Raw genomic sequence first — 21704 nt, forward strand, 5'->3', positions numbered from 1 at the left:
GCGTGTGAGCGGTGTAGTTGGACCATTAGCAGTTATGGAACACGCATTTCCATGTGTTTAGTGTGGTTCGCATGTTAGGATCATTAGGAAAGGGACCGAAAATAAAACTGCCTATATGATAGTGCTTGCTTTGCAATTTTCTGGTGCAGCAACACTGCCTATGGTTATGGACACCACAACTCAAAAAGGATATTATATAACTGGGAAAGATGCAGAAAAGGGTAACCAAAACGACTAAACGAGGGTAACCAAAACGAAAAGCTTACAACACATGGGTTTTTAGTTTGGAAAAATGGTCTGTAAGGGCATTGGGGAACATGACAGGGGTATATATAGGGCAGCAGTTAAGGGCAGCATTCGAAACTCCCATTGCTCTAGGCGCATTTTGCGACAGGGAATTTCGTCAGTGTGAGCAGTTTCTGATTTCTGGGTGCAGGACTGCACCTGAGATTTCAAATTAAAACTGCAGAGTGGAAGGAAAGGAGGACCTTTTTCTGCCTCCCCACTTCCAGCTACTCTCTGAAGACTGGAGAAGAGACCCTTTTAAGAATATTAGGGTGGGTGGGCAGGGGAAGCATGGCTTTGGGTTTTTTTGCAGTCTTCAGATGAGGACTAAAACCATGTGAAAAACGAACATAGGATTTTAGCTGCAGTTCATTCATTTTCAGCTTTGTATTCTCGTTACAAAAAAAGCGCGCCTAGGCATTCCCTTGTTGCGCCCATAACCTAGGTTTAAGGTGCCATTGAGCCCCTAGCTTTCATATCTCTGTTTCTATCACTGGATAGCTGGTGAGCTGACTGAATTGCATTCCACCATTATAAAATTATGTGAGGTATGGAAAAAGTGGCGAGAGAGAGTTGTTTCCTTCTCTCTCTTTCATAATGATAGAAAACAGGGCCATTCAATGAAACTGGAAATGCTGGACAGTTCAGGACAGTACAAAATAAATGACTTCAGCATGCAACACATGAGTGAGGAAACGCCTATTGTGCTCATAATAAAATAATAATAATGAATTTTATTTATACCCCGCCCTCCCCAGCCAAGACCGGGCTCATGTCATGCTTGCAGGCTTCTCATACGCATTTGTTTGGCTGCTGTAAGACTAGGATGCTGGGGTTTTGGTATAATCCAGAACGGCTCTTCCTATGTTCTTATTATTTCAGAAATGTGTGCAGGGAAGTCAGTACTCTCTTTCCTGTACAGCAGACAGGGGTCTAAGGCAAAGTGATGTTTAATACCTAGGTAGGTTACTTCCTGAGTTTATGTCAAAACTTGAACTAGAGTAGGCTTTCCCAAATTTGGGTCCCATCATCACTGACCAATGGTTCTGCTAGTTAGGGATGATGGGAGTTGTAGTCTAAAAACAAACTGGAGACACAAGTTTGGGAAACCCTGAACTAGAGTCTTCCTGGTTCATAGTCTTGGTCCCTTGGTGCTCTGAAACTGTTGGGGAATTTAGTGAATCCGAGGGGGTGAAAGATGTGGAGATAATTATATATATATATATATATATATATATATATGCTTTCGTAGATTTTCACGGGTACAGGAATGCAGGTTTTGGTGTCTTCGGGTGTCTTCCCGTGTAAGAGTTGGGGTGTCTAGGCGACGTTTCGACGAGGTCTCACTCGTCATCTTCAGGCTGGTGCTTTCGGCTTCTTGTTACTGGAACAGAGCAGGATCTCAGTGTTTGAGTTCCTATAAATACTGTTGAGGGGGTGTGGTGTATAGCCTCCAACGTTCTGGGCAGAGAGGAAGTTCCCAGGTTAGTGTTCCTTAATTACTTGAGGGATATCTTGAGTGATTTCTTGAGTGATATTCTGAGTACCACTTAGGTGGGTCATTAAGTGTGGATTAGTTGCTAAAGCTTTCGTGTCTTGACCTCTTGAGCTTGTGAAGAGTTTTTCTGAGAAGATGGCTGTACTGCACTTAGTTGTGCTCTGGCTTGGCTTCGTGTATAGGGGCGAGCTGTGGTTTTGTGCACGAAGCCAAGCCAGAGCACAACTAAGTGCAGTACAGCCATCTTCTCAGAAAAACTCTTCACAAGCTCAAGAGGTCAAGACACGAAAGCTTTAGCAACTAATCCACACTTAATGACCCACCTAAGTGGTACTCAGAATATCACTCAAGAAATCACTCAAGATATCCCTCAAGTAATTAAGGAACAAAAGAAGAAAAGGCACACTAACCTGGGAACTTCCTCTCTGCCCAGAACGTTGGAGGCTATACACCACACCCCCTCAACAGTATTTATAGGAACTCAAACACTGAGATCCTGCTCTGTTCCAGTAACAAGAAGCCGAAAGCACCAGCCTGAAGATGACGAGTGAGACCTCGTCGAAACGTCGCCTAGACACCCCAACTCTTACACGGGAAGACACCCGAAGACACCAAAACCTGCATTCCTGTACCCGTGAAAATCTACGAAAGCAAATATATATATATATATATATATATATATATATATATATATATATATATAATATAGAGCTGGAAGAGAGAAGTTAATTTCAAGGTACAGAAGTTTCACATACAAGTGTTGTTTTTTTCTTTTTTGAAAGTTAATGAATATATGGAAATATGGAAGAAAATAATAATTATTATTATACTCACTTCTCGAGGCTCCATAATTCCCCCCCCCCAAAAAAATGGGTCAGTATTGTGAGGAAACCACAGTATAAAAATATATGAAGTGACAGGATTGTGTGATGGAGTACTACTCATGTCAAATATAACTTAACCACCCTTGATCACAGCGAAATATATAATGTGGCATCTTATTTTTATTTCAATCATGTTTTCATTAGAAAGAGATGGCAATCATTTATAAGAAATAATGCACAATCTTTTTCACTGTGTGCCTGTTTTCTTTTTCTTTTTTGTCTGTTTTCTTAATGCAGATAATTTATTTATTTCCTGCTTTTCTTAAAAAGTAATGAGCAAAATAATGAAAGTTAGCTATGTTCTGTCTTTCACAAAGTACCTCAAGCTTTTTAAAAAATATAGGAGGGGGGGATCCATTGTTATCACATGTGAAGATGGCATAAATTTGGCACAAACACTACTGAAGAAAAATGTATTTCAGGATATATAGCTCCACATGATTTGCCCCATTCAGAGGGAAAAAACACTTCACTTAATAGAAAGCTCTATAGAAAAGCACTTACAAAAATTAGAAGCTGATGTAAAAGGGACTTGATTTAAAGTACCCCTGTCTCGTGTGAGAAATCGTAATACAGATGTCGTTTGCTTTGTTCACATTCATCCCAGCGTTTGTGTATTCAAAACCACTATTCACCTCCCCCCCCCCCCATTTTTTAAAAAAGTGGAATGCCTGGATCAACTGAAACAAATAAAGGTGGAAGTAGTTTGTAATGATGTTAGTTCTGGGCAGGGCGGGGGGAATACAGATATTACAGGAATCCATTATCTGTGAATCATGTTTGTTGGTGGTATATTGTTACACAGCAGTAGAGCTGGCCCTTGCATGTAACTTTATATCCTTTCAAAACAACAAAACAACCTTTTCACCAGGCATGTAGAAGTCAGTTGCTCCCCCTTGTGATTCTATAGCTTGGCGGGGGGCGGGGGGTGAGGACAAACTTTCAAGGCAGGTCTCTTCATCCAAATACAGTGGTACTTCAGGTTACATACGCTTCAGGTTACATACGCTTCAGGTTACAGACTCCGCTAACCCAGAAATAGTACCTTGGGTTAAGAACTTTGCTTCAGGATGAGAACAGAAATCATGCTCCGGTGGCAGTGGGAGACCCCATTAGCTAAAGTGGTGCTTCAGGTTAAGAACAGTTTCAGGTTAAGAACAGACCTCCCGAACGAATTAAGTACTTAACCCGAGGTACCACTGTACTTAAAAGGGAATGGTGTCGGTTGGGAGGATAAGGTATTTATTTTGCAATGCGCTTCTCCAACCAAAACATGTCTAAACAAATGTGAATATTAGTGGGGAGGTGTGCATATAATGTATCTATTAGTGAAAATAACATACAAAATGCATTCTATTAGGGACGTTGCTTGGGGGAAAAGTGCACACACACAAAAATGTATTTTTGAAGAAATTTATACTAAAGTGCTGATGAATGCTGAGGATTACCGGTAATTGCAATCTAATGATGGCATGTGAGCAGAATTTAAGACTGGGAAAATGAGAACCTGAGGGAAGTCAGATTTGACAGTCAAATTCAGTGTAGTTTGCTTCTGAGTAAGCGTCATAGGATTGCACTGTTAGGTACTTTTCCTTCTGGGATATGGGTGGCGAGGTCTAAACCACTGAGCCTCTTGGACTTGCCAATCAGAAGGCTGGCAGTTCAAATGTGCACAATGGGGTGAGCTCCCATTGCTCTGGCCCAGCTTCTGACAACCTAGCAGTTCAAAAGCATGCCAGTGCAAGTAGATAAATAGGTACCACTGCGGCGGGAAGGTAAATGGCATTTCCTTGCGCTCTGGTTTCCTTCACGCGTTCCGTTGCACCAGAAGTGGTTTAGTCATGCTGGCCACATGACCCAGAACGCTGTCTGTGGACAAACGCCGGCTCCCTCAGCCTGAAAGCGAGATGAGCGCTGCACCCCATAGTCGCCATTGACTGGACTTAACTGTCCAGGGATCCGTTACCTTTACCTTTTACCTTTACTTTTCCTTCTCCTTCATCAAATAGTAATCAGTATGAGTTAATTTTTAAGAGTATGGCAAAATCCTGAGTGGGGAGGCCCTTATTAAAAATTTAACCTCTTTCATTATGGATCCTTTTTTAAGAATTTGTGAATTCCATGGTGCCGTCTGGTGGCTTTTTTCTGGAACAGGAGGGCATTTCTGGGATGAACCTCATCCTGTTCCATAAAAACCACAGTATCATACATAGAACATGCTATAAAATGAAGATTTGGGACAGCATGATACACGAATCATGTTAATTTTAGTGCCAGGGAGCTTTTGACGCTAAAAATCCCATAGGGCTGTCTTTGTTAGTCTGTTGCCTTAGAAACAAACAAAGAATCCTGTGACACCACAGAGACTGATAAATTTGTTATGGCATAAATGGTTGTGGACCTCAGGCCATTTCAAATAATCAGAATGGCGCCTCTTGTTCACACATGCCTACTCTTTCTCCACTTAACCGTATTGACATATTTTTGGAAAAACCAATGCTACCAGTAAAATTCATTCTATTTATTGGCTTTCTGTAAAAATAGAAGCAATTCTGTTGATAAACGGCAAGGCAGTAGGAAACCGAACTCAAATAATATGCGATGCCTCCCCACAATTGAATTAGCCAATCGCTTTGAAGGAAAACGTTAGGCCTATTTTTCCTTCTCCATGGTGGTGCAAGATGCAAAATCATAACTAATTACCTTTAATATCATTTCCTGAGTGAGTCATTAACGTAATTGCACAGCTCATATGGTAATTTCTTTTATAAAAAAATTAAATTAGCATTCATCATTCCAAATGGGAAAGTAACTTTAATTCACTTCTTGGGTTTAGATTTTCTTTGTGTTTAAAGCTCTGCGGCCTATTATATAGCTTTGTTTTATTTTTCTCAAGAGCTTTTACATGATTGGTGATGATTAGTTAAAGGGACAAAGAACTTGCAGCTGTCCAAATGTTTTTTAACTGCAACTCCCACCAACCCTAGCATAGCCAAAGCTCAGGGGTAATGGTACTTGTATGCCAACAACATCTGGAAGGCTGTAGGTTCTCCTTTCCTGATTGAAAGCAAATATCTGGGTGTTTTCCTAGAGATGATATGAAATGTATATAACACCATATAACACCGGTCTTGAAAGACCTACATTGGCTCCCAGTACGTTTCCGAGCACAATTCAAAGTGTTGGTGCTGACCTTTAAAGCCCTAAACGGCCTCGGTCCAGTATATCTGAAGGAGCGTCTCCTCCCCCATCGTTCTGCCCGGACACTGAGGTCCAGCTCCGAGGGCCTTCTGGCGGTTCCCTCACTGCGAGAGGCCAAGTTACAGGGAACCAGGCAGAGGGCCTTCTCGGTAGTGGCGCCCGCCCTGTGGAACGCCCTCCCATCAGATGTCAAAGCGATAAACAACTAACTGACATTCAGAAGACATCTGAAGGCAGCCCTGTTCAGGGAAGTTTTTAATATGTGACATTTTAGTGTATTTTTCATCTTTGTTGGAAGCCACCCAGAGTGGCTGGGGAAACCCAGCCAGATGGGCGGGGTACAAATAATAAATTATTATTATTATTATAATGTATATGCAATTTTCCTGGTATTTCTTTATTTTGAAAATGTGTCTCAGGCTACGCGGTTTGCTGCAACTTTTATGCCATTAATTCCTTTCTTCCAAATGGGGCTGTGCTTACAAGGCTGTAGCCTGGACCCAGATTGTGACCTAAGTGCAAACAGTTTCTCAGGTTGCCAGCAGGACCATTTCAATTAGCAACAAGCCATCAATAACATGATGCAAAACTGGACTTTTCTCAGGCAATAAGCATGTTGATACAGTTGTAAGGTGTACCTTCCAACTTACTGGAAAACAAAGTTGCCCATAGGACACAAAGGCTTAAAACTACAGTGGTACCTCGGGTTAAGTACTTAATTCGTTCCGGAGGTCTGTTCTTAACCTGAAACTGTTCTTAACCTGAAGCACCACTTTAGCTACTGCCGCGCTGCCGGAGCCCTATTTCTGTTCTTATCCCGAAGCAAAGTTCTTAACCTGAAGCACTATTTCTGGGTTAGCAGAGTCTGTAACCTGAAGCGTATGTAACCTGAGGTACCACTGTACATATTAAGAGTCTTGGTTAAGGCTCTTTTTGTCTAGGGAGACACATTAGAACTTTCCACACAGAAGCACAAGATTGGTTGCTGAGGTGTCTAAACACTTTGTTTATTACTCTTACATTTTAATATTGCATTGTGAGTGACACATGTATTTTTTAAGCGCTACGTGCTTTTCTGTGAATTTGACAATTGTTTATTTTGCACCAGAAAAATAGTAGCATCCCTTTTTAAGAGGGGTGAAAGAGATTAATATATTTTTTGGATATGCAAGTAGGAAAAATCCAAGTCTGAGTGGCGTTAGAATATATCACCATGGCATCACTGTTTGTTTGAAAACTGGCTTGAAAATAGTGCTGTGTTTTTCAACCCAGGAACATATGTTCCATGTCAGCATAAAATCAAGCAAAGTTGAGTTGGCAGAAATTACTTCACAAGGACTTTACAGCAAGGTGCTTTATTTTAATGCTATTTGTAGTGATGTTACAAATGTGGATTTTTTTTTTAATGCAGTGCCATGACAACAAATGTATAGCAGATAAACAGAGAAAGTGCTTGGCCCAAGAAAAGCTATGGAGAACATGGAAGCATTCATAATTATTATAAATAAATCTGATCACTTACCTCTCCTGATTTTTGCAGTAATCACAGTGATCTGCCTGGCTTAGAGCTTCAACTTACTGACCTTATTATTTTATCTCAAATCTGCTAAAGAAGTGTAACTTAGACATATGTTTAGAAGTTTCGCTATATAGAGGGGTATCTGCCAGGAGCTACTAATTTTATAGTCAGCAGCAGAGAGTAAAAATAGAAAAATGCAGATACTGCAAAGGAAAGATGAATTCTCTGCCTGGCAGCATATAGAATCCCAAGCTCAAGACAAAGTATACCCCAAATACATTATAAGTTTTGTGGCATTGTCTCATAAGTTCAGATCCACTGTGAGCACATTCAAATCTAAATAAAGCGGATATAATTTTTTTGCACGTGAGAACACATTCTGCCAGCCTGCTGAACTATCGGGTAGTTATGGGCTGGAACCAAGGTTGATTCTCAGATACTTGTAAGAAGTACCAGTTGCTTTGTCTTGCTTTTAAAATATCAAATTATTTTGCTCTGTTTTAAAAAATATACATCAGTGCCCTTGGGGTGTTAGAGGAGCAGTAGTACCTGTGATGGGGGACACATTGTGCTCCTTCTGGGGTCGTTTGTCCACCTTTGGTCCCCACCCAGCTCTCCCCTGTCAGAAGCTGTCAGCATGCAACAACACCCACACCCCGAGAAATGGCTTCGAGTGACTGGCAAAACTGGGTGAGGGTAGCTGATTGGTCTCAAACGCTTGGTGAGTTAGGGACTTCACCCAGCATGCAAAGGCAGGCTCCAGCAGATTTAGCATAGTGGGTCCAACGGTCAAGGAGCCAGTTTCTGCGTGCGCTGCAGACGGAAGTGAGAGGCAGATGGGACTCATCAACCTGGGAAGGTAGCCCTTCTAGGAAAAGGAAGCCTTGATCCTAAACTTCTGCTGCCTTGTGGGATATCTTCAGTAGAAGAAAAGGCTAAGGAGTAAAACCTTATACTGTACAAATCCAGAGTGGAGTCCCTAAGGTGGTTGGATGGTGTCTTGTATGCCTCCTTCTGGCAACTCCTGCAGCCCAGCTGGTGCCAAGTGTATTGCTCTGCTTTGCTTTGGACCACATGAGCGAAGCCGATGGTCTTGTTGTCTGGGCATCCCAGGACCTCCATACACACTGCCCAGGCTTGTGCCCCAAAGAGGTCACTTGGGTGCTGCTAACACAGCAGTTTGGCATCACCAACAGAGGCACACTCCGTCGTTTCTAGAGGCAGATGGATGGCTTTCAATCATGTTCTCAGGGCAGTTGAATTGCCAGTTGGTTTTGGATTTCTAGCTCACTCAGTCTCAAACATGGGCAGTGAATGAAAACATTTAAGCTAGGGGTAGGGAGCCTTCTGTTAGATTCCATGTGCAATCAGATGGAAGTCTGACGGATCATGCAATGTGTGTCCTTGCTTCGGAAAAGCTAGTGTAAGCTTTAAAAGATCTGTAGCTTGTGCTTTCTGATTTCACACTTTCTATGAGTTGTATAGATATAGCTACATTCCTCTAGAGGGCGCACATGCTCTTCCTAATATTGGAAACTTTTATTTTAAAAAAGTAGTTCAGCATTCTGTTCTCACAGTTGCCAACTAGATGCCCATGGGATGCTGACAAGCAGAATGTAAGTGCAGTAGGGGTCTATCATTCTGAACTGATGTTCAGGGGTCGCTGAACATGACTAGTAGTCTCTGAAGGCCATATCCGCCATGAATTTGTCAAATCCCCTTTTAGAGCTGTTCAGACGGCCAACCATCACTACATGTTCTAGTGGTGAATCCCAGTTGTTATTATGGTTCTATGTCAGAGGATCAGAGACCCTTGTATATAACTCAGCAAACAGGATTTTGACCTAAGTCTATACACAAATGAATACTGGGGGCTCTTGAAAACTCTCCCAACATAGAGGTTTTGGACATTTATCATTGCAGGGCAATGACATGAAGCGAGATTCTCTTGCACCATTCTGCAGGTTGTGGAAGGCTTGTGGTCATTACTGTGGGTGTCTATGTGAGTTTTGATGATACAGTATAAGAGATATTCTGCTTACGCACACGCTGAAATAAATGATTTGTGGATGTAGCATGTGTTGGACAGCAGTTAGCAAATAAAGCTGTCCAGTGAGTTCTTTATAGACAGTTCAGTAGCAGTATTTTCCTAGCTTTTAGATTTGGTCCATTTCACTTTTCCATTAGATTTGGTCCATTTCACCTTGCTGCTGTTAAGCAATTATAATGCCTATAGATATGCACTATATGTATTACTCATGTGATTTATGAGCTACTTAAAATAAAATCAGGTTTCGCCTCATTTTGATTCGTTATCTGGGGGAAGGGGTTTGTTAGAAAGCTCCAATTTAGTCTAGTCTAGTCTTGTCTAGTCCATAATCATTTGTGCAATGTATTTTGAGATCATTGATGGATAAGCAAAGCTTCCCACACGGATTAGGAAAAAAAGGAATCTAGTTTGGAATCTTTGCAAGTTTGATTCACAGAGTTAAGCTTGAATTTAAGCTAACCACCAAAAGCAACAACTTTAAGCATGGTTTGTGGCGCAGTAACCAAATTCTGCATGGTTTGTGTGTGTAACAAGACAAGATAGAGTGCTTGGTGGGGAACAAAGTTGATTTGACTGTAATTGGAAAACTGGTTTGGGATATCCTACTTTTCCTGAAGACTCAGGCTGTGTTCACACATAGACTCTGAAATGTACAGGGGTCATTTCCCCTCAGTGTTATTTTGTACATAGATGTTTGCAGTTGTACACACCTTCATCTAAAGCAGCAGCTACTCTCTGCGTTGTCTGTACCCACAGGTGTGCATGTTTTAAACTAGTGTGCAATTGTGTTTTCTATTCCTCTCTCCTCAATTAGATCTTTTTTTAAAAAAACCAGTCTTTTGAAAGGTGCTGGAAACTAGTATGTTGTATCTTGATATATAAATGATATGTATCAATATAAAGAAGCAGCTAAGTTACTGTACTGCTTCCTGTTTGCCTATTTCATTCATAGGCAAGTCAAACATACATTCCCAGCACAAAATGGATTATAACTGTTCCTTTAGAACTGACAGTTAGTGTGGGTCAAAGATGACATGGGGATGGCGTGTGCACAGCACACCGAAAAGGTGCCTGCCTCCATCACTGAATGCACGTTGCCATGCATGGTGTGCACAAGATCAGGCTTGCAGTCTTGAGTCTGCGCTTGGATCCTGCATTGCTCCTGTATGCACAAGAACTTTGATCAAACAAAGAATTCGTTAAGCATGTAACTGGAGAAAAGAGGAGGGAATGCCCAAGCACAGAGTTTATTCCCAATATTCCTGACTATGGTTTGGAGGATGACAAGTAGGAACCGTTAGGATTCTTGCTCCGTATTTGCAGTCATGAGATTGTTGTCTATCACATGTCGGTGTATGTTTTCATTCCACAGTGTGGGAAGTGATGGAGACAGGATGTTTTGATGTTACTGTGTTCCGTGGTGTGGGACTATTGTCCTTTGTTTCTTTCTCTCTTTGCAGTCTGATGAGAAAGAGGAAGGAGCTAAAGCAGAATGCTCTGAGTGTATTATATGTAAATAAAGTAGATTAGCCAAAATGCTGTACTACTGAGTTCTGTTACGCGAACTGCAAATACTCTGCAGGATCGTAAGTGTGCTGATGCCTCTTGGTATCAGTCGCTGTGATGTTCGGGCTGAAGAAAGCTTTGGAAGCTCCCGAATGACCAGGAGGGAGAGAACATGCCAGTCGGGCATGTGTCTCTGCCAGGGTCCTACACGAGAGTAGGATGATCCTAACAGGAACTAGTTTTCGTTACTGCCCAACTGCTCTTGATATTAGGAATTGTTTTAGGAGATCCAATCTAAATGTTTATTTCTATAACCTTCAAAATTGCAGTGTATGAATTGCCACCAGGGTAGAATCAATCCTTGCATATGCATCAGTAAGGATGATTATATTTTCCCAACACACATTACCCTCACTGCTGAACATAACCACTTATGTCTTGCTTCCAAGCCAACAATTGTGTGTTAGAAAGGAAACACGTGGCAAAGTGTTCCTTGGCTATCTAATTACCTAAATGGACTTAACAACTTTACAAAATTGATGCAGTTTGTCTGGGAGATAATTGCAATAATGTATCTTAAAACCTTATCTTTTTTCCTTTTTTTTTTTTTTTTTGCAGGAACCCAGGCCTTTATATAATAAACGGTGCCAGTATTATTCAAGTGGAGTTGGATTCTTATATGATGTTTACCAGACCGAGGTAAGCTATTATAGTGTAGTTTTTGTAGCTTTATGAATGGGGAAAGCCACTTCCAAGATGACTAGGAGTATAAATGTTTTGCAGTCAAAGCACTTGGCCACTGTGGATTTATTTTCCAGACTTAAAACACACTATCATATTTGTAACAAGAATATTTTCTTTGGAATCAAAGCTATTCTCATTCCATTCTTGTTGCTTAATGGTCCCTTGGAATGCATTCCTTAGACATAACTCTTTTTTTTGGTCTTTCTCTTTTTTACTGAGTGGCATATTGTCATATATACCCAAGTTCAAGTTAATAGGTTTATACTGGCCCCAAACTACAACTCCACAGTGTAATAGTCTGACACGGTCCAACAATGTCTGCATTTCGTATTCAGATTTATTTTGGGTTGCGGTTCTGCAGCCAAGTACAGGAGCAGTTGTGGGCAAATGGACTTTTGACTAAAACCTTACACTGAATACATATTGTTTTTGGTCTGTGTTACTGTATGTTTTATGCTGAGCGTATATATGTTGGCAAGTTCTGAACAAAAGGCCCATCTATTGTTTTGCAAGCAGGACAAGGAACAGAAACAAAATTGGCCCCAAGGAAAGATGAATTCTGTAAAATAAAACAGAACAAGGCTACCTAACAAAGTTGAAGGGGATTTGAGCAGCCATTTTGCTCATGGGGATTTGTTTCCAAAACAGCTCCAATTTCTGACCACAGTGCATGGTGTAAACTTAGTGAACAGAACTTCAAGTCTCCCAAATGAAGATTTGCTACCTCTTCTTTCTTCAGGTGACGTGTTACACCTTAAACAGCAAGTGTCAGCTGAAAGTGAAGAGTAACACATGCTACTGCTGCGATTTGTACAATTGTGAAAAGTAAGTACCTGTGGACAGCAGGTTTGGAGGGCTCCTGTCTCTTCAGCCTCTTCAGCCACAGTCTGTTGTAACCCAATGGATGCTGCAATCTGTAGTCTTATAAAGCAGACACGTATCTTCCTGCAAAAGTCACTATTATAGGAGGAGCCTATTCATTTGCTTTTTCAGCCAGGCATGTGTTTATAATGTTAGTCATAAAATCTGGGGAGAAACTATGCTTTACCTGGCTGTCTAATACAAACCCTCTCAGAATGAATGACGCAGTAGAATACATCAGCCAGGCCTCTTTTACTCCAGTTCTGATGATCTGCTATTAAACACAAGTTCAGTGGGGAATGGGCAATGACTAGGTTTTCCCCCTGTGATTATTATTATTCCACTCATCTGACTGGGTGACTTCCAACAAATTAAAACACAGTAAGATTTCAAACATTTAAAACTTCCCTATACAGGGCTGACTTTAGATTTCTTCTAAAAGTCAATATGGTTGTTTATTTCCTTGACCCAAAACACCCTCCCTTGCTCATGTGCATGTCAGCACTTGTAGAAGAAAATGCCATGTTTTTGCGAGAGACGAAAGTGGAGTGGGCAGAAGGGGAACCCAGTTGGAAAGTAGCTTGTAGATTTTGTCACTAATAGATAGAGGGCCTTCTCAGTAGTGGCGACCGCCCTGTGGAACGCCCTCCCTTCAGATGTCAAGGAAATAAGCAGCTATCCTATTTTTAAAAGACATCTGAAGGCAGCACTGTTTAGGGACGTTTTTAATATTTAATGCTGTATTGTTTTTAACACTTGATTGGGAGCCGCCCAGAGTGGCTGGGGAAACTCATCCAGATGGGCGGGGTATAAATATATTATTATTATTATTATTATTATTATTATTATTATTATTATTATTACAGATTCATTTATTCTGCCTGCCCCAAGCAGTGGCCTTAATTTCTTTCTATGCTTTCTATCCAGAATTTACTTAGGTTACTCTCTTTGTTTGGGCCACTTCCTGCTCAGATGCAAACATCAGGAAGGCTTTCAGACATTTTTGTTTTCATTTTTTTTTTTTTGTTTTCAAATTTCTAGTCTACCCTATACCTAACCACAGCCATTAAAAAAAAAATCTAGCCACCCTCCAGAAGTAGTACACATTGGAAAACTCCTTCCATCACAATGTCTGGCAAACTGCTATATTTTGAATACCAGAAATGTCATCAGTTTTTCATTGTTTGAATGAGAGGACGAAGGGAAAAGTAGGTGCATTCTGGGACATCTGTGTGCAAAAGTCCACACAGATGTGCTCTGGGTTTTCTTTTTGTAAATTGCTGCTGATGTGATGTTCTTCCCTCCCGGCCCACCCCCTTCTCACCAGCTCAGAACACTCTACCAGCTATTACGAGTTCCTTGGCGTGAACAGCTGTCAGGATGTGGTCCACTTGTACCGGCTGCTCTGGTCCTCCACTGTCTTGAACATCATCGGGTTGTTTCTTGGCATAGTCACAGCAGCCATACTTGGGGCATTTAAAGATGTGGTAAGTCTCGAAATGCTAGAGGCATTTTATACCAATGGGAGTCAACGCAATAGGCCTCGGGCTTCCATGCAGAACATGTGGTTGGGGCTATTGCACAAGGAATGTCTGGAGGGAGGGGATTAACTCTTTTATTGTCAAAAGTGCATTTACAAGTTAGGAAAAGGCATGTCCCCCAGACCAGTGTGCCTTGGCTGTTGCTGTAACTGCCTTATCGGGTGCACACCTAGGAGTAGCAGAGAGACTCGAGCTGTGGACAAGCAGGAGAAAGACTATGCCTGCATGTAACCTAATTCTGCTCCTCCCTTTTCATCCTCCTCTGGTCCTGGGAGGCAGTGGAGCAGGAGAAGTGGGGGCAGTAGGAGAAGATGTGGAAGCCCTTGACTCTACACCAGCCTGACCTCTCTCTCCTTCCTCTTGCACCTGTTCTCCACTCTCCAATCCTACAGCTTCTCCTGCTTCTGTCTCTTGTCTCCTGGCTGTTAATGTCTCTTCCAGCTCACAGATCCCTTTTCCCAGTGTCCACTCATCAAAATTCAGCCACTACCCCCTAAGTGTCCAGACAGTCCCCAACATCTTGTATTTTTATGTTGTTGTAGCCTAGCCTAGAACTTTATGTGAAAGGGCAAGTAACAAAAATGTTTGGAGGTGCTAGGTGTAGAGTACAGTACTAGGTTTACCCAGAGATTCCAGGGTGTCTGGAAGTCTTTGCCTGTGCAGCTGTATGTGTGAAGTCCCCACCCCTATAGATGTTTGCACTGTACATGCAGACACCATGGGGTGAGGCGGGGACTTCTTGACACATGTAGCATCAGGGATCAGGATGTTTCGTACAGTTCTGCTCCCATGTTGTTAGAACACCTGAAGGCTAGCATATCGTCACCTTGACACATCAAAGGTGCCCTGCACATGCAGATTTCTAGCTGCATGAGGAACTGCACATACAGTTCCTAAGTCTTAAAGCAGCCTTCTTCAACCTGATGCCCCCCAGATGTTTAGGACTACAACCCGCTATGCCAAGAGTTGTAGCAATAAACTTCTGGAGGATACCAGCTTGATAATGGTTGCTTTTATTGTTATGGTTTCATGAGTGCTGCTGCAGTAAGGTGGGGTTTTTTTGGCCATAATTATTTTTTGACTGCCGGACCCAGTCTTCTCCCCCCTCCCCCCTCAAATGTCTGATGTCATTGCCCAAAATCTGTCTATGCCAGCATTTACACCACAGATGATGGGTTAAAGTTGGGATTTGGGTACATACATGTTCAGCAGCCCACTGATACTGAACGCCCAGAGCTGCTCTGTGCACTGAGGCCTTGAAAACCCATGGATTTCAATGGAATTTAAGCAGCCTAATTTTGCGCAGGATTTTTGCACTTATTTTAATGGTGAACGTTGTCTTGGTTTAGTCTCCCCCAAGCTGCCTATCTGCATTTCATGCAGCTGGTTGATACATTACTCTCTGAGATGCTCTTGATTCCTCAAAAGACAGGCAGACGCTTTCTAAATTATTTGTTTAAGGCATACGTGTTCTTTTGTGACCTAGATGCCTGAAAATATTGGTTGGAAGAGTAATCTTTAGGATGAAAACCACAGGCAGGATAAATAGAACTTCCTTAGTTCTCTGCTTGTTGTGCTCATGTTGGATTTCCATGCATCTATTAGCCGAGGCTGATGCCTGAATATGCCAGCACTTTTGAAAGTCACACTGAATTTGGAGGACCTGTGTCCAAATATCACGTAGAGTAAAGTTTCACGTTGAGCTAGCATTTGCCATCTTGTAGTTTAATGTCAGGTGAAAGAAAGGCAATTCGAACCAGTAAATCTTTTCAGAGTTTCAAATCCTTATTCCTGGATTTGCTTTTTATTAATACAATCCAGCTGGAGACGACTGGCACAAGGTCCAAACAGTGCTATTTCCAAATCCTACTTAAGTTGTTAATAGGGAGCAATTGCAGTTTCCCACAATGCATATTTTGTCATGGTGCCTTCCTGCTCTTCAGGCCACAAAGAGAATCGTAACCATTTTTTAATTTGAAGTTTGCATGCCAGTTCCTTACAGCTTGCTCAAAGTATTGTTAGAGATTTCGTTGAGGTTAGCATTCAAGTCCCAAAGCAAATGGCAAGGAAATAAACTGTGTCAGTTGTACTACACAAGCGAGTGAAAAGTACAGACAAATGGTTTCTTGGTGCCCTCCAGACTAAATTCCTGGTATCTCCTTTGTTGCTGGATTTCCATGTTTGTTTGTGTGAAGTAAACTGCTAATAGATTTGAGTCACTTCCCCTCTCCTTCCTTGAGCAGTGTCAAGGGTCAGCACTGGACTGGGAGAAGACATTAAATAGAGCAGGGGCAGGCATCCAACAAGAATGCGGGGAAGTAAGAATAAGTGAGGGGAAATGGAATTGTTCTTCTAAATGTCATCGTCCCCTAAAGCTCTTAAAAATAGCTCTTAAATTTATGAGGAGGTAGCTTGGCATGATAGTTAAAAACTGTGCACATGAGTAAAAAATTGCTGCATGTTCTTTGAAAATTTGACATCGAGAGGCTGGAGAAGGGGTGGCCCTTACGTTGGCCTGGGGTCTTACTGTGGAGGAATCATAACATTCAATGCACATTTGAAAAGAAGAACTATTTACAGGAAGCCCCACTATGCTTCCTTCCCATCTCAAGCACTCTTGACTAGTGTGCGGTTTCTGAAAAAATGTTGAATTTGGCGTGTTACCATTTGCACTGTATTCTGCTACTGGGTTGCTTTTGTCAGGTAGTCACAGCAGTCAGACGAAATAGAGACAATGCTCAGTGAAATAATTTCCCCCAACCAAGATACCTACCTTTTAAAAAGAGGAGCTTGGTGCATTTCTTCCACAGATGCATTTGGGACTTCCACAGCGGCATTTTTATAACTATTTGTAGTCCTTCAGAGAAAGGCATTTTCCTTACACTGGCAGCTGCGTGCTCCTTGAAATGTGTAAAAGTGGAAAGCTATTCCTATTACACACATTCTGGTCTACGTTGAAAGTTGGGCAGGGGACACAATACATTCTAGTGTGTTAAGGTCACAAGCAGGGGATGTGCCTGACTCAGCTCCCTTCCTTAAAAGGAACAAATAGAAGCAGGTTTGGCACCAAAGTGTTTCGACATTTTTCTAAGGTAAAAGGTGCGGGAGGCGGTGGAGGACAGGTGTGCCTGGGGTGCTCTGGTCCATGGGGTCATGAAGAGTCGGACACGACTAAACAACTAAACAACAAGAAGGTAAAAGGAAGAGATGGGAGTTTTATCTTGTAAAAAAAGTCTTCTGTTCCCCAATCTGCAGATGTGGGATAGCATTTTGCCTCAACTTATATCATGCTGTTCACGAAGGTGTCATTCAATGTACCAATGGATATGGAAAAAGTAATTGATGAATATAAAAATTAAGCATGGGGCATAAACAAAATGTACTGATCTAGCTGTCTTCCACAGGTGCCTCTCTCACAAATTGCCTTCAGCTCTGGCCCTCCACCACAGATTCTTTACAACCCAGCTCAGCAGATTCTGACGTATGCTGGGTTTTGCCCTTCTGCAGCAACTGTTCCTCATTATGCTTCCTACCATTTACCCCTTCAGGTATAGTAGAGGAAGAGTTCCACTTCCTTTAACTGTAAATCAGATGCACCGTTATGGTGCTGCTAGACTGTGCTTGTGGCAGCTGTTTGTGTGTGGGGGGGTGGGGTTGGTATGTATCAGACTAGCACTGAAAGTAGTTTTCAGCACTTTTAAAATAATTATTCACAAATCAAGTGTTATATTGTTTGTTTCTACTACAATTTAATATGTTATATGGCCAGTGTCGCAGGTGCTCTGCTGAGAACACAGAATCAAAATTGGAAAGACAAGCCAGAGCTGCAGGAATGACATAGGAGCCGACAATTTGTGTGTGGCTGGGTGTACACAGCAGGGATAGGGAACCTGTGGCCCTCTAGAAATTGCTGAGCACAACTCCCATCACCCCTGACCACTGAGGGTGATGGGAACTGGAGCTCAATGTTGGAGGGCCACAATTTCCCCTCGTATTCAGTGTTGGTGAATTAGGCCACAGAATCATAGTGTTGGAAGGGACCACAAAGGTCATAGAGTTCACCCCCCTGCAATGCAGGAATCTTTTGCCTGAAGTGCGGCTTGAACCCATGACCCAGATATTAAGAGTCTTATGATCTACTAACTGGGCTATCCCATTGTGAGTCTCTCTGTGTATACCAGGGGTCAGCAACTTTTTTCAGCCGTGGGCCGGTCCACCATCCCTCAGACCATGTGGTGGGCCAGACTATATTGGGGGGGAGGGGAATGAACGAATTCCTATGCCCCACAAATAACCCAGAGATGCATTTTAAATGAAAGCACACGTTCTACTCATGTAAAAACACGCTGATTCACGAACCGTCCATGGGCCGGATTGAGAAGGCGATTGGGTTGCATCCGGCCCACGGGCCTTCCCCTGGTGTATACCATAGTTTTCTGTGTAGAAGATGTCCCCATGTATAAGATGCCCCCTATTTTTAGGGACTCCAATTTAAGAAAATAGGGGAGAGATTGCCCCGTGTATAAAATGACCCACAGTTTCCCACATAATTTTAAAGTAAAAAGAAACCTAGTCTTATACATGAAAAAATATGGTATATTACCGCAATTATGCATAAGTGATGGGTTTTTAGTTGTTTTTTTACATATGTTTATATATATGCCTAATTCTCTTTTGAAGTCCAGTTAGCAGCTAATCACCGAAAACCTTTTGTTTTGCTACAGCCTACCAACAATTTCCCAACAGCATCATCTACCGATATTTCTTTATCCGACGACACTCAGCCACCATCTCAGTCCAGCTCTAACTATGGCTTGCCTCCCAATGCTCCTCCATTATATACACCATATTTCCTGTCAGGTGAAAAGCCTCCACCGTACGTACCATAGCCAAGACACCAATATCAACAGGTAGCAGGTTTAAAAACAAAAGCCTTGTCAGAAATGTGTGCTAACTAGCTAGTGGTCTTTCAGGAGTGTCATATTGTGTGGCATGTTATTTATCAGCTTTAAATCCAAATAACATGTTGACAAGATAATGATTGCAAAACAGGCAGGCATCACAGACAGATCAGTCAAATATTGCATGCAGTCCTTTTCAACCTACCTTTTAAACTAACATGCATCCCCCTGCACCTACAAAGCAACTATTATTATTAAAACAGAGCTAAGATCTAGGTAGCCACATACAGCCTGCATTTGGATATTAATGATAAATCTGGTTTATCATAATGGAAATGAATTAGGTGAGCCTTGGGTTCGTGACACTCCTTGTCCTCTTCCAACGCAGCTGTAATGAAAAGTTCATGCTTTTGTTTCCTTTTCCAGTTAACACGGTTTAGTGTTGTCTGAACCCTAGAGTATGGTTAATCTTAATCATGGCTTACTGAAAAAAGCCCCCCAAAAGCCACAGTTAAGACTAACCACAGTTTGTTTGCAATTGCACGTAACAGTACTATGATTTGTCAAACACAGAATCAAGTTTTTGAGATCCTTCTCACAGTCATACTGATTATATGGGGACACATGAACTAGAAGCTTACCTAGATTTGTTCCTGTAACAGTTTATGGTTATGTCTGAATGCAGGCGTTGTGCGTTTGGTGGCCCAAGATACTAGATGCAAATAAACAGCCTTTATATTGCAAGGGGGTGTCCATCTTTACCCAGAGAGAATAGCTATGCAGATACACATCTGAGCTGCATGTGCAGCAGTTCAGTGCAGTGGCAAAGCCACTTTGTATGTAAATCACTTCACAAAGCTGCAAAACTCTGGCTTCTTGGTTTTATTTCCTTATTCATAAGAGTTGGGTTTAGAATCTAAAAGGGAAAGATACTTTTATCTTTCTTTCATGGCATTAATATCTTCTTTTGGGTGGATAGGTCTTCCAAAAGATTGTGACGGTTATTTTACAATAAAATATATTGTGTGTAATATATTTGTACTTTTAGTCTATGCATGTTATAGATGAGATTAAATATCATAATTTAATATGAACTGTTTTTCCAAAGGGTTAAAATATACAGAAGGATCAAAGTATTTTAAAGTATTTGGATTTATTCTCTTGTCTCAACAGTTGTACTGTGCAGTAGTTACTGCTACTAAAAATAAAGTTATCTTTTCCATATGCTACAGATTCAACAAGCGATGCAGTATTTAATGTTGGTACATAACAAAGGGGGGCTGTATTAAAAGCTTCTGTTGCTATTTACAGGGAAGCAACCTTTGGCAGAGGTTTGGAATGAGACAGGGAGTGGCTTTGGTTTCAGGATTTATCTCAGGATGGAGTCCACAGGCTACCCATTTCTAGCTAGAGTTTTTCACATTATGTAGAATGAGACAGCGGGGTGGGTGGAGGATAATGATGAAGGAAAAGGACTAGAAAGCAAGCAGGACATGGAGGCGGTTTATACCAGGGATGTGGAACCTGTGGCCCTTGAGATGACATGGGACTCCAACTCCCATCAACCACAGGCAACATATATCTAGACAGCCACAGGTTCCCCATTTCTGAATATGGTTGATGGAACAGAGCAGGCAAATATAATAAATGGGATTTTTTAATGAAAAGTTCAGATTCAATGTAAAGAAAGGAAATGCACACTTTTTTTGGTTGGGGAGCTGTAACATAAAATTCAAAGAATTGCTAATTTTGGGAAGTATTAATTAGATATGCTCACATTAAAACACAAACCAAACTGAATTTCTTACCCATCCCTAACTATGAGCAAATTGGAAGCAAGTGGGGTGAGCGTCAAAAGGTGAATAGGTGCCAGGGCCAGCCCAAGATATTTTGCTGCCTAGGGCACAGCAGCCACTCCCAGTGTCATGGTGCATAGGGACCCTGTACCCCTGTTCCATACTTACCTCGCTACAGAAGAGTGTTTGTGTGATAGACTATAACAGCTAGAGGAGAGAGTGCAGGCAGTGGGGATAAGTAGAAGTCTTTATTCTCCATGCTCCATATGTATAAGTTTTGCATGTAGTGAGAGGGTGGGGGAGGGATAAAGTGCTCTATTCCACTGCTATTTCTGCACCCATGCTGAAAATGCAAACCATCTGTCTCCAATACTCCTAAGTGGGAGGAAAAGCCTTGTCATTTCCACTGGGGAGAGTAGAACATACCAAACATTGTGCGTATGGATGTGCTAGAGAATACATAAAGTGAAGCAAACTATTTCATAACAGAGACTAGCACCACCCAAAGGACTTAATGCAAGAGAGAAAAGTATTCCCGTCCCACACAAACAACAACAACAACAACAACAACAACAACAACAGCCACCCTGCCAACATACAGAGGCAGTTCCAGTTTGTAGTGATCTACTCTGCCATGATTGATAGCACTTGCTTCTGGTTTAAATGCCAACAGCTCCATTGCTCATGTGTTCTTAAAAGTCCATCTTCCCCCAATAACTGCTATCACTCTTTGCCTTTTCAAAAAGCCTCAGACAAGTTTTTCTGCCTAGATTCATTAGAAAAAGACACAACCTAGCTCCCGAATATCATCAGCCAACAAAGTAACCAAGCTTTGATATAAAACTTCATGTTGCTCCAAATCAACATGAATAGAGTAAAATTCCATCTAGAACACAGACCATCATTGCTTCAGCTACG

The 21704-nt window shown here is 41.7% G+C and overlaps 1 protein-coding gene across 3 annotated transcripts in view; it reads left to right on the plus strand.

The window, feature by feature from the left end:
• TMEM255B (transmembrane protein 255B) overlaps positions 1-20023 on the plus strand; it is a 66263-nt gene extending 46240 nt beyond the window's left edge. For all 3 annotated transcript variants that reach the window (XM_083501591.1, XM_083501590.1, XM_083501592.1), the window contains 5 exons: positions 11562-11642; positions 12427-12512; positions 13876-14035; positions 17494-17637; positions 18814-20023. In XM_083501591.1, coding sequence (XP_083357717.1) covers positions 11562-11642; positions 12427-12512; positions 13876-14035; positions 17494-17637; positions 18814-18978 — 636 coding nt within the window. In that variant the 3' untranslated portion in view covers positions 18979-20023. The remainder of the gene's footprint in view (positions 1-11561; positions 11643-12426; positions 12513-13875; positions 14036-17493; positions 17638-18813) is intronic.
• Positions 20024-21704: the final 1681 nt, after the last annotated feature.

The sequence above is a fragment of the Podarcis liolepis genome (assembly GCF_965112155.1).
Source record: "Podarcis liolepis genome assembly, chromosome: 4".
Taxonomy (NCBI): domain Eukaryota; kingdom Metazoa; phylum Chordata; class Lepidosauria; order Squamata; family Lacertidae; genus Podarcis; species Podarcis liolepis.